Source organism: Genypterus blacodes, unplaced genomic scaffold (assembly GCF_046128005.1).
Source record: "Genypterus blacodes isolate CSIRO-AG114 ecotype Tasmania unplaced genomic scaffold, CSIRO-AGI_Gbla_v1 ptg000032l_1, whole genome shotgun sequence".
Taxonomy (NCBI): domain Eukaryota; kingdom Metazoa; phylum Chordata; class Actinopteri; order Ophidiiformes; family Ophidiidae; genus Genypterus; species Genypterus blacodes.
In genome coordinates this window covers 485,956-498,788 of record NW_027466845.1, presented here as the reverse complement: position 1 = coordinate 498,788, position 12,833 = coordinate 485,956, and the positions used below count along the sequence as shown (strand labels likewise).

The following is a 12,833-nucleotide window of genomic DNA, read 5'->3' as shown; positions in this document are numbered from 1 at the left end:
GATAGAGCCCGATTGATCAAAGCTCAAATCTGTAATCTAAATGTAAACGATTACGCAACTGAATGGCAGAAAAACTAACACAAGTCATTTAGTTCACAGACTAACACAAGACAACATTAGAATCTTAATGCTTTCTGACATGTTAAAGGGTTTTTAAGCATCAATACAGCCACATATTGTTTGTGTTTTTATATATAATAACTAATTTCCTGTCCAATAATTATAAAGATATCAGCCCAGAACCTTCCGTGTCAGTCGGGCTCTAGTGATGAAGGCAGGGAGTGTGATGAGGTGATGGTACTGACAAATACTCCTAGTGGTACACAAACATACACACACATACAAACAATCTTAACACTGGACACAAGATGATTGTGTGTTAGAACTCAAAAGAAAGTTGGAGTTTTGTTGTTTAGATACTCACAGTACTGAAATCCTTCACACTAGTATTTTTCTTTAACATTCCTAATCCTTTGTGTTTTCCTTTGTTCACTTCTTTGTAAACTAAATAGAATTACTGAAACTTGACAGACTTACAATGAGACGTTGGGTTCTCTCTTTAACACTTTTCTCCCTCTGCCCAGATGAGAAAGTGATGGCGGATGATGAGTTCACGTGCGACCTCTTCCGCTTCCTGCAGCTCCTGTGTGAGGGCCATAATAATGGTGAGTCAGTGATCAACAAACTACCTTGAATCCTACTGTGTACCTTAACTACTCATATTGATACTCGTAGATGAAAAACAACATTCTGTGGCTTATCAGAGAGACAAATCATATTAAAATCAATCAATCCATAAAACAACTCCACCTTTCTCCTCTCCACTGTCTGTTTTCAGATTTCCAGAACTATTTGAGAACTCAGACAGGCAGCACCACCACCATTAACATCATCATCTGCACTGTGGACTACCTGCTGAGACTGCAGGTGACTCAGAGCTCTCTGTTTCTCTCTGTATTACATCTACACTGTCAATAACGTAGATGATTGACCTAAGAGCAAGAATAATAATAGTCCATCTATAATTTATATCATCCTTTCCTCCTCTGTGTGCAGGAGTCCATCAGTGACTTCTACTGGTACTACTCAGGGAAAGACATCATCGACGAGCCGGGGAAGAGGAACTTCTCCAAAGCCATGACTGTGGCCAAGCAGGTCTTCAACAGCTTAACAGAGTACATTCAGGTAAGAAGGCTCAAGCAGCTGTTTTCCTTGTGTAAACATTGATGAATGAAATGCTGAAGGTATCTCTCTCTCTCTCGCTCTCGCTCTCGCTCGCTCTCTCTCTCTCTCTCGCTCTCTCAGGGCCCCTGCACTGGTAACCAGCAGTCTCTGGCCCACAGCAGGTTGTGGGACGCTGTTGTGGGTTTCCTGCACGTCTTTGCACACATGATGATGAAACTGGCTCAGGTAAGAAATAAAGAAAAAACAAATGAACCTCCTACACTTCATATTTATTGATCTGTGTATTGTATTGTGTATTTGTTGATGTTGTTGATGTGATGATCATGCAGCTGTGTAGATGTCCACTAACTTTCTGAACTCTCTCTCTGGTTCCTGCAGAGTAAAGTATGTATTTATTTGATTATTCTCTTTTTATTCAACTGATTTCTTTATTCTTAACTGAATTTCTCAGATTGTTTCTGTCTCTTCACTGAACCACAAAGTGTTTAAGGTTAAAGAATTATTACGCAACATCATGAAGGATTTATGCTCTATTGTAAAATGCTTTATTCCATGAAAAACAAGTCTTACCATCACTTTTTAATTGAACGTTTAGTTTTCAGTGGCAGGTTTTGTTGCACATTCGTTTTAGTGGAATTGCAACGATTTAATTCTATCATATGTTTTTTATTGATAGATAGTTTCCATCAGATTGATGGAGAAGGTGCAGGATCAGTTCAAACAGTTACTCTCTATGAGGGTTTGTTCAGAAACTCAAGAGCCAAAAACATCACAGGATTCAGGTTCAGATGGCACAAACGATTTGAAGACAAACTTGTAATAATTTCTCTTTCATTTCCTCACTACTTCACTTTCTATTGACCCTTTATAATGTGATCACTGTTAATCCACGTGTGCGTCTCACTTGTGCGCTTGGTTTGTTTGCAGTCTGATAATCTGATTTGGCTTAACAGGGCGCTGCCGTGTCTAATACGTGTGTTTTTGTGTTTTTATATCTTGGAGGGCTAATAGATTTATAAAACATAACTAAATGAAACTGAATAAGAAGGAGGGGATCACATCAACCTTGTATAGGTTGTCAGGAATCAGAATGTTCATTTTGTTTACATCAACAGAAAAGAATTAGTCAGTTTGTGTCGTTTGTTGTTAGGGCTTAAAGTATATGACTTTAAAGGGACATTTGCTTTTAGTTATTTTCCCTCATTTGTATCAGGTAATGAGCAATAGAAAGCTGAGTGTTTGTTGGCATTAAAGCCTTGGAGAGGATCCAAAGAAGCCCCTATATGAAAATAAGAACATGTAAATCTGTATTAGTTTCCTTCAATATAAATGTTAGATCTTTGAGAAAATCTGATTATGCTCACAATCTTCCTGGAGTGCATACACACACACACACACACACACACACACACACACACACACACACACACACACACACACACACACACACACACACACACACACACACACACACCATCCTCTCACTGCGGAGTGTTGTAAAAGTGAAGCTTCGAACCAAACGTGTTGGTTTGACCTCTGAGCGATTGTAACTCAGGCCTGGACTCAAACAATACAAACAGATGAGGTACAAAGTTTGAATGATAACGTCTTTATTCTCATGTGTAACCCTGTTAGATGCACCCTGATCCTGGACAGCGGAATGGCGTAAGAATCTGTGTCTCTCATTCATAGGCCCTCCTAATGCTCCATCTCATGTCTTGTGCTTCATCATATTCTTCATCAAACATCTTAACACGGGCATCAGTTCCAGTTCCTCATACGTCCCCCTGCAGCTGCCCAACCCCTCCCCCACCCTTTTTGTTTCTTTTAGACTTTCTTAAATGAGCGGTTATTGACATGTTGTCTCTTAGATGGACACTGTCTGTCCAAGGACATCAAGCAATAAGCAAAAAAAGGACTCTGTTCACACCAAATAACAAGTTTGAGACCATTGGACGCACATTCATGCCGTGGTTAGCTGCAGAAACAGTAGTGGATACTGTATCTTAAGGTTTTGTGTGAAAGAAGAGCACAGAATCATCCAGTATCTCCTAATGGACTCGTTTCTCCCTAAAGCATCTTAATCTCCTGCTGAGCTTCTGTTCACTCACCTGTTTGCATCATTCGGTTGTTCATCATTTCTGCTGCAGAGGAACCGAAAGATGCCACCCTGACCCCCCCCCGCCCCTTCTCCTTTAGATCTCCACCAGCCTCATGTGTCTCTGGCTCCTCTTATCTGCTGGTGCAGGTCTTCAGGACGGCTATAAGATCATCGTCTGCAAACCTGTTTCTGTGTTCTTGCCCCCATGCTGCAGGCTCTTCCTCAGATAGAGAGGAAGGGGCTCTGCTGTGTAACCCGGCCTTGTTCTTCCCTCCTATCAGCCCTGATGTTCTCTGTATTTACAGTGTTTGTCTGACTGTCCATCACATTCCCTGACTGTTTGTGTTGTTAAATATACGTATTCTTTATTTAAAATGCAAACCCAGGATCATTTTTGGACTAGAGCACCGTCTGAGGTAGTGTCACTTTATGTTTACATATTGATAATCAACCTAAACTGAAGCCAAGCAGACAGAAGCACATTAAGTCCAGTTAGAGCTGAATCATTATAATAATCTGTTGATCTGATGATGGTTTGTTGGGTTAAATATGTTGTTTTCTCCACTTTCCGTTTGTGTTTCTTGTGTGCGCTCGGACTTGCAGGATTCCAGTCAAATTGGACTTTTAAAGGAGCTGCTTGATCTGCAGAAAGACATGGTGGTGATGCTGCTGTCTCTGCTGGAAGGTACAAAGAATAGATTTCAACTATTTGAAAGTTGAACATCAGCAATATTATTATCATGGGGAACTGAGCTGGGGTAAACTTCATGTCCTCTCCTTCCTGTCCTCTCCTTCCTGTCCTCTACTTCCTGTCCACTCTTAGGCAATGTTGTGAATGGCACCATTGCTAAACAGATGGTGGACATGCTGGTGGAGTCCTCCAGCAACGTGGAGATGATCCTCAAGTTCTTCGACATGTTCCTGAAGCTAAAGGACATCGTGGCGTCTGACGCTTTCCGTGACTACGTGACCGACCCCCGTGGGCTCATCTCTAAGAAGGACTTCTCCAAAGCCATGGACAGCCAGAAGCAGTACTCCCCTTCAGAGATACAGTTCCTCCTCTCCTGCTCAGAGGCAGATGAGAACGAGATGATCAACTTTGAGGAGTTTGCTGACCGTTTCCAGGAGCCAGCGAAGGACATCGGCTTCAACATTGCCGTTCTGCTCACAAACCTGTCTGAGCACGTTCCCCACGACACCCGCCTGCAGAACTTCCTGGAGCAGGCTGAAAGCGTGCTCAACTATTTCCGCCCCTTCTTGGGCCGCATTGAGATCATGGGAGCCAGCAGGAGGATCGAGAGGATCTACTTTGAGATCAGTGAGGCGAACCGCAACCAGTGGGAGATGCCACAAGTGCGAGAGTCCAAGCGTCAGTTCATCTTTGATGTGGTCAACGAGGGTGTAGAGAGCGAGAAGATGGAGCACTTTGTTAACTTCTGTGAAGACACCATCTTTGAGATGAACATCGCAGCATCTATCTCTGAGCCAGAGGGAGACGGTGCAGAAGAGGAAGATGATGACGAGGAGGAGGAAGGTGGAGAGGCCGAAGCGGTGACCGGAGATGGAGAAGAAGGTAACGGAGAAGCAGCAGCTCCAGAGTCGGCTTCAGCCTTTGCAGAGTTCCTGAAAAGTGTAGTGAACTTCTTCAACATGTTCACCTTCCGGAACCTGCGGCGTCGCTATCGTAAACTGAGGAAGATGACGTTGAAGGAGATGGTGATCGGCCTGTTCACCTTCTTCTACACTGTGGTGATGGGCATCCTGATGTTTGTGTACAGCATATGTAAGGGCTTCTTCACACTCATATGGAAGATTTTGTTTGGTGGAGGCTTAGTGGAGGGAGCGAAGAAGATGACTGTGACAGAGATCCTTGCTAGTATGCCGGATCCCACTCAGGACGAGGTTCATGCGGACCTGCCACCTGAGCCGGGAGCCAGAGAACAAGACGCAGACATAGCAACAGATCTTTTGGATGTTGTCGGAGGCGAGGAGGAGGAAGAGGACGGGGAGGAGAGAGAAGGAGGACGCCCACCTGGTTTCAATGCTCCTGGGGGACTCGGAGATTTTGGCGAGACGACTCTCGAAGAGCCTCCTACTCCAGAGGGAACGCCGCTGCTGAAGAGGAAGCTGGTGAGGATCCATCTGATAAACTCTGACTGTACTGTGATCTGTGCACTGATCTAATCTATGGCATTCATCTGTCATTCAAACAGCTGGAGGCAGCAGGGGAAGGCCCAGGAGAGGAAGGAGCAAAGGAGGAACCCAAAGAAGAAGCTCCTCCAGAGACCGAGAAAGCAGAGTAAGCATCATCATCATCATCATCATTAAATGCTAATTCTGAGGCTGTTTCCCACACTGTAGTTCACACTAGATTTCCATTTATCTTCACCTGCAGTCCAGAGTTTATTCAAAGTGTGTGTTTTGTCGGCGGCCCCTTATTTAAACTGCATGTTTGTCTCCGTCCACAGCACAGAGAGTGGAGAGAAGGCTGAGAAGGAAGAGCCTGAACCGGAGGTCAAGGTAGAGGAGCCCGAGGAGCCCAAGAAGGAGGTGGAGGTGAAGACCAAAGCAAAGAAGGAGAAGAAGCATGCCGGGCAGGGCTTTGAGCTGTGGAACGAGCTGGAGATCCAGAGGATCAAATTCATGGTGAGACCTTCACTGACACCTTCCAGCAGATGCAGTTTGTTCCGTGTGAAGGCGTCTGACCCTGAGTCCTTCTTCCCCCTCAGAACTACCTGTCTCGCAACTTCTACAACTTCCGCTTCTTGGCTCTGTTCATCGCCTTCGCTCTCAACTTCATCCTGCTCTTCTACAAGGTCTGTGATGGACAAACTGGGATCTGACCTTTTACGCTTTTGTTAATGTTGATCAAGATTTAAGGCAAAGCTACTCTCTGACCTCCTGACTTCTCCCTGCAGGTGTCTGAGACCCCCCCCGGTGAGGAGGAGTACGAGGGCTCGGGTTTGTTTGAGGGCTCTGGTTTGTTTGAAGGCTCCGGCGCTGAGGAAGAAGGCTCTGGATTGGACGATGGCGGAGAGGATGACGATGAAGAGGGTCCCTTGTATTATTTCTTGGAGGAGAGCACGGGCTACATGCAGCCCGCCATGGCCTTCTTCGGCATCGTCCACACCATCCTCTCCTTCCTCTGCATCATCGGCTACAACTGCCTGAAGGTAAGGTCACACAGCTGCTCTGTGCTCTCTTCTCATCTTCTCTCTCCTTTGTTGGTTTTCTGTTGGTTTGCATGAAGAGTCTGCCTTCGTCTGCTCGGAGGGAGGTATTCACCCGGTTTGTCCTCCTCTGTTCCTCGACCTTTACCAGGTTCCTCTGGTGATCTTCAAGAGGGAGAAGGAGCTGGCCAGAAAGCTGGAGTTTGACGGTATGTACGTCACCGAGCAGCCTGAGGACGACGACATCAAGGGCCAATGGGACAGACTGGTGCTGAACACTCCGTAAGAGCCTGACACACGTCCAGATACACAGCGGGACAGGAGAAGGCTTCAATGTAATCAGCTACAGTTCAACCCTTCATAACTCTCGTGTTTCTCCTTCAATGCAGCTCTTTCCCAAACAATTACTGGGACAAGTTTGTGAAGAGAAAGGTGAGCTTTTGCTTTAATGCGTCGGCCATATGTTGGGTGGGTGGGCTGAATATCTTGTTAAACGGTGTGTGTGTGTGTGTGTGTGTGTGTGTGTGTGTGTGTGTGTGTGTGCCATGCATAGGTGCTGGATAAATACGGCGACATCTATGGCAGAGAGAGGATCGCAGAGTTGCTGGGGATGGACTTGGCTTCCCTGGACGTCAGCGCCATGACCCACAAGGAGAAGCACGAACCCGACACCTCCATGTTCAGCTGGTAAGTGAACGCATCACGGTGACACGTATGTGTGATCAGTCTGCAGTAGCACAAACCCTCACTCACTTTCTCTCCCTGTAGGATCACATCCATCGACATCAAGTACCAGATCTGGAAGTTTGGTGTTGTGTTCACTGACAATGTGAGTGAAGGAAGCTGATGGTATGATGAAGGACATTAAGGACTTTGAGCAGAGCTTCTGTTTCTAACGCTCATGTTTCCTCTTCAGACCTTCCTCTACCTGGTGTGGTACATGTTGATGTCTCTGCTGGGACACTACAACAACTTCTTCTTCGCTTGTCATCTCCTGGACATCGCCATGGGAGTGAAAACCCTGCGCACCATCCTGTCCTCCGTCACTCACAACGGCAAACAGGTGATGAAGTTATATTTTCACCCACAACAGCCAGAATATGAAAGTAAACAATTAAAGGGTTGTGTAAATATTCTGAATAATAATAATTCAACCGAGTTATGGTCATGTCAGTTCAGTAGTTTTTGAGATCTCCTACTGATAATCAAACAAATGTAATCTTCCTCTCCTCCTCCTTCCCCTCCTCTTCCTCTCCCAGCTGATGATGACTGTGGGTCTGCTGGCTGTAGTGGTCTACCTGTACACGGTTGTGGCCTTCAACTTCTTCCGCAAGTTCTACAACATGAGTGAAGACGAGGACGAACCGGATATGAAGTGTGACGACATGATGACAGTGAGCGGAGGCCGTCGATACATTTGAACCGGTGAATGAATGAATGAATGTGACCTCTGACCTATGACCTCTGTCTCCTCCAGTGTTACCTGTTCCACATGTACGTGGGCGTGCGTGCCGGCGGCGGTATAGGAGACGAGATCGAGGACCCGGCTGGGGACGAGTACGAGCTCTACAGAGTGGTGTTTGACATCACCTTCTTCTTCTTCGTCATCGTCATCCTACTGGCTATCATCCAGGGTACCGGCCTGAGCCTCGTCTCCATGTTGTTTCTCTCAGGGTGTTTATTATAGCAGTTAGCTTCATGTTAGCTCCGTATTAACATGTAGAAATGCTCTTTCCTTGCCGTGTGTGTCAGGTTTGATCATTGATGCCTTTGGTGAGCTGAGAGACCAGCAGGAGCAGGTCAGAGAGGACATGGAGGTAAGACACACACACTCTCAGTACCTTCAACTGACACTTTTAATGCTAAATCCACTTGACTCCAGTTCTGAAACAAAGACGTGCATCATCTAAATGCTCATTCTCACCTCCAGACCAAGTGTTTCATCTGTGGAATAGGAAGCGACTACTTTGACACGACGCCGCACGGCTTTGAGACGCACACTTTAGAAGAACACAACTTAGCCAACTACATGTGAGTTACATCACACAACACAAACAGGGATGGCATTGCTTAAAATATTGAGTTTCCAAGGTGCTAGATCTCTGGAATTTTTAACAGAACAGTCCTTAAAATCTTTCAATAATCCTTTTCTTCCAGGTTCTTCTTGATGTATCTCATCAATAAAGATGAAACGGAGCACACAGGACAGGTCAGTAACTCATGAAACACAAGCAGACTCACCAATATGTTTATGAGACAGTTACAGATATTGATCTTTGACCTCAACATCAACATTCCTCCTTCTTTCAGGAGTCGTATGTGTGGAAGATGTACCAGGAGCGATGCTGGGACTTCTTCCCTGCCGGCGACTGCTTCAGGAAGCAGTATGAGGATCAGCTGGGATAACGGCTCACACCCCCCTGAGCGTGTGGAGGAGAGAGAGAGAGGAGAGAGAGAGAGGAGGGGAGGGGAGAGAGACGGGACAGGTTCTAAATGCAGAGATCCAACGCGTCTATACGTCTTAGTTTTGTCCTTTTGTCTGTGCATTTCTCTCTCTGTTGAAGCCGTGCACACTTCAACTCCAACTTCTGGACGGACTGCAGCAGAGATCTGATGGAACCGAGTTATTCTGCTACAAACACACTTCATGGCCTTTTGTGTCAAATAAATAGATTGCCTTGCATATCAGTTGCACCGATCTGCAGTTGCTGCTGCTGTACACATTCTAGTGCCTGTAGCAATGTCAGTGCTAGATTTAGTTTCCACCTTTGTTTTTAGATGAGACTGCGAGTTTGTTTTTATTCATATTGTTTAATAACATCCGTTTTTTTGAGACTCCTGCTGTTTCACACATTTCACCTCTGGTTTCTGGTTTGGAGCATTTGAGAACATGTGAGTGGAGACCCTGACCGTGTTTGGCCCCCTCTCACTCCTTTTCTTCCTCTCAAGATTTACCCACTCACCCTCCGACACGCGATCACGTATGAACTGGACACTCCTGCCGGATTGACTTGCCAACATGACAAACTGAGCATCGATATGAATCAGCTGTACAAACAAAGTCCATTTGCACTCTGAAGTCTTACAATGCGTCCCTGGATGTACGTGGCCCCCCTGTCTCCTCTGGTGTCTCTGTGCCATAGATGATTACCATGACGTACACACACACACATATATATAGGAGGAGGCCACAGCTATTTATTTATTGTTTACATTCAGATCTAATCTTCTGAAGTCTGTCTCGATTACAGGCCAGCAGTCTGTTTCATGAGGCCAAATGCACTAAAAGCTTTGATTCAGTGCATTGAGATCATAATAGTAAGTGATGAATGTATGTACATTTGCTAAAGTGTCATCCGTATCACTGAGTAACCACCAGGCTGCCGAGGCCTTGGGATGAAAAGACATATTTTAAATAACTCATAGATACATATATTTATTTTTCCTTCAGGCTTTGAGGAATCAGATGGATTCGTCTTATTGGACGTGAAGTCGTCGTGCGTCCCGTTTGTTGTCACGTCGGCGTAGCGGCCCAATGTGCTGCCAGAAAAAAAAGGAGGTTAGCTTTTGTTGTTTTTTTTGCCAGTTAGGTTTTTATGATAGCTATTTTTAGGGGAATCTGCATATCAGTTCTTTTGCAGACAGTCATGTGTGATCCATCAACCTCAGACAGTTCAGTGTCGTCTCTCTGTCACCATGCTGGCTCCTCTGCACACCTACAAACTCTCTGTGTTGAGTTTAATGTTGATATTACTTCTCACTATGTTAGAGAGTGTGGCTGTGTTTGATTGCTGATGATTCTCAAGTGTGTATTTACAGAATCGGTCGTCATGGAGATCACCTGCAGTCCACCTGACTGAGTGTCCTATGACTGAACCCTGTGTTTCAATACAGAATAAACAGATTATTTTAAGGAAATCTGATAAAATCATGCCCTCCTCTTTCTCCCCGTGTCTCTCTGTAGGTGTGTGTGTCGTACAGTAACCTTCATGTTTAGCTATAAACACAAATGTCCAGTCTACTAACAAATCTACAATGCTTAAGTCTTTCAGCCTCAAGGTGCCTGCTGTCTGACTTCATGATGCATGCTGAGTGACCTAAACTCATCATCTGTCAAATCAATCACTTCTCTGGTAAATTCAGGTAGTTAGAGACTCTTTTGGCAAAACTCGGAATACAGTCTAATTCATAAAACACTGTCATCATTGTTTACGGACACACACACACACACAACCATAATTCTTCACACTTGTTTCTCACGATGTAATGTAATGGACCCCTAAAAAAGAATTAAGAATGATAAATTATAGAAATTGTTTGTGTATGACTGAGGTTAACATAATGCAGTGACAAACACTTTATAATGAATATAAGTTACACAGTTACATTAATATAAGCATTAATATATTATTCCGATAAATGTAGATGTATTAATGTGACTGTGGTTCTATACATTTTGGCAGTCAGGATTAATTGGATTAATCATTGCTCTTTGTGGTGGAAGCTACAATACATTTTAAGATATTATTATTATAACTGGTGAAGCAGAATTTTAATTGTACTATAGAAGAACCACACTGTGTTTAGTAACGTAAAATATTTTGGCATCAGTAACTAGATCTTGCCATCTTTGTACTCCTCACATTAGTGTGTGTGTGTGTGTGTGTGTGTGTGTGTGTGTGTGTGTGTGTGTGTGTGTGTGTGTGTGTGTGTGTGTGTATCATGAATTATTCACACAAAGCAAACAGAAATAAAAGTGACTTATCTACCTCTCTATACATTGTTGTTCTGTAATGTGCATGCCGAAGGCTTGGCCAGCAAGTGCCTCCAAAGTCAACATGCAGACTGCCCACATACATGCACACACACACACACACTTACTCATCATTAAGGGAACAAAGCCTGTTTTAGTGACACGTGGGTGTAACCTGGGGGGCCAATGTATAATGATGCAGTTTCAATATTTGAGTCAGATAAAAGTCTGCCAGAGCTGCAATGAAACTGCCTGAGCAGGGAGGGTTTGATTGACAACATTTCACAACTGCTGAGACAAATTTTCTCTCAACCTTCACACACATTATACACACTTACAGACTAGCATCACATGGAAAGAAACGGAAATTCTAGCTTTGCGTGGCTAAGATACGGGCCGTCCAATACATGGAAATGTAGTCATTTGCATTGTAAAACCTCAGTTGTGTGTGTTTTGATACTGTGTTTTCACTTCAGTGTGAGATTGTGACGTCATTCCGTGTCGGCGTCTGTACCGCAGACTGCTGTGTGTTTGTTTCCAAGTGCCTGTGTTTTGCTTCGTAATGGCGTTTTACGTTTCTACTTCTTATGACAGCCAGCGACAAGACACACTGGCCGTCCCGTGGCTGTGACGGGGCGATTGAATGCACGTGTGTGTGTGTGTGTCCACTCTTGTTGTTGATTTGTCTCCTTGCGTCTCCGCGTTTGTATTTCCGGGCTGAGCCGTTGCGCTCACGCGATTGGTGAAGAAGAAGCAGCAGCAGAAGGACCCATGCCGTCCTGCTGAGCTGCCCTATCAGCGCCTGTCCTAAAATCTGACCAAACTGTTGCTTATATTTTTAAAACCAGGCGATTTAGACGATTATTTATTTCATTCAATAATAATTACAGACACTTTTCACTGAATATTGTTCTCTTTGTACATTTTGAGTAAAGATTTGATTGAAATTGAAGATGTCTTGTGTTCGAGTAATAGTTCTGTATTGGCTCAGTCAAGTCCACACACAGACACATTCTTCAACGTGAAATGTTTCCCTTAGTCACCCGTGTGTAGAAACCTTTCACTACACTTTACTTTGTTATTAATAGAAAAATAACATCTGATTTAATGATGAAGCGAAATAATCATTATCAGTACACTGTCTATGAATATTATATATATAGTATTATGGTTTTTTAGATAACTAAAATAAATAGTTATTAAACGTTATAACTACAAGTTTACTTCTTATTCTTATTCATATTGTTTATTGTATTGGGATTAGTGTCACATATTTTCCAAACACCAGATTTTTTAATCTCTTCACTTTTGTATGTGAATATTCATCAAAGGTACGTATACAACTTTTCCAAAAAGTTTTATATACTGACACATTTGAAGAAAAGAGAGGTTCAAAATAACACTTAGTTTCCACTTAGTAACACAGTAGTTACCAGAGCGTATTTGCTTGTACATACACATGCATGTACAAACACGCACATATCCAAACCTGAACACAAACGCCTCTGTCTGTGCAGGTGAAGGGCCCCGCCCCTGTTTGATCAAAGAATGGCCTGTGCTGCAGCCTCCAAAGCAAACATGGCAGTGTTGCACCTTTGGGTTTGGTCCTCTGGCCCTGCCTCTC

At 44.1% G+C, this 12,833-nt stretch overlaps 1 protein-coding gene across 1 annotated transcript in view; it reads left to right on the top strand.

The window, feature by feature from the left end:
• ryr1b (ryanodine receptor 1b (skeletal)) overlaps positions 1-9,622 on the top strand; it is a 55,632-nt gene extending 46,010 nt beyond the window's left edge. Inside the window, exons 87-109 of the mRNA XM_076146380.1 lie at positions 585-665; positions 839-927; positions 1,057-1,185; positions 1,306-1,410; positions 2,821-2,850; positions 3,673-3,702; positions 3,890-3,971; positions 4,110-5,416; positions 5,506-5,585; positions 5,755-5,932; positions 6,016-6,102; positions 6,205-6,459; positions 6,608-6,738; positions 6,846-6,888; positions 7,010-7,143; positions 7,225-7,285; positions 7,373-7,519; positions 7,716-7,850; positions 7,934-8,090; positions 8,209-8,273; positions 8,387-8,487; positions 8,614-8,665; positions 8,767-9,622. Of these exons, the coding sequence (XP_076002495.1) occupies positions 585-665; positions 839-927; positions 1,057-1,185; positions 1,306-1,410; positions 2,821-2,850; positions 3,673-3,702; positions 3,890-3,971; positions 4,110-5,416; positions 5,506-5,585; positions 5,755-5,932; positions 6,016-6,102; positions 6,205-6,459; positions 6,608-6,738; positions 6,846-6,888; positions 7,010-7,143; positions 7,225-7,285; positions 7,373-7,519; positions 7,716-7,850; positions 7,934-8,090; positions 8,209-8,273; positions 8,387-8,487; positions 8,614-8,665; positions 8,767-8,862 (3,575 nt within the window). The 3' untranslated portion in view covers positions 8,863-9,622. The remainder of the gene's footprint in view (positions 1-584; positions 666-838; positions 928-1,056; positions 1,186-1,305; positions 1,411-2,820; positions 2,851-3,672; positions 3,703-3,889; positions 3,972-4,109; positions 5,417-5,505; positions 5,586-5,754; positions 5,933-6,015; positions 6,103-6,204; positions 6,460-6,607; positions 6,739-6,845; positions 6,889-7,009; positions 7,144-7,224; positions 7,286-7,372; positions 7,520-7,715; positions 7,851-7,933; positions 8,091-8,208; positions 8,274-8,386; positions 8,488-8,613; positions 8,666-8,766) is intronic.
• The last annotated feature ends 3,211 nt before the right edge of the window (positions 9,623-12,833 follow it).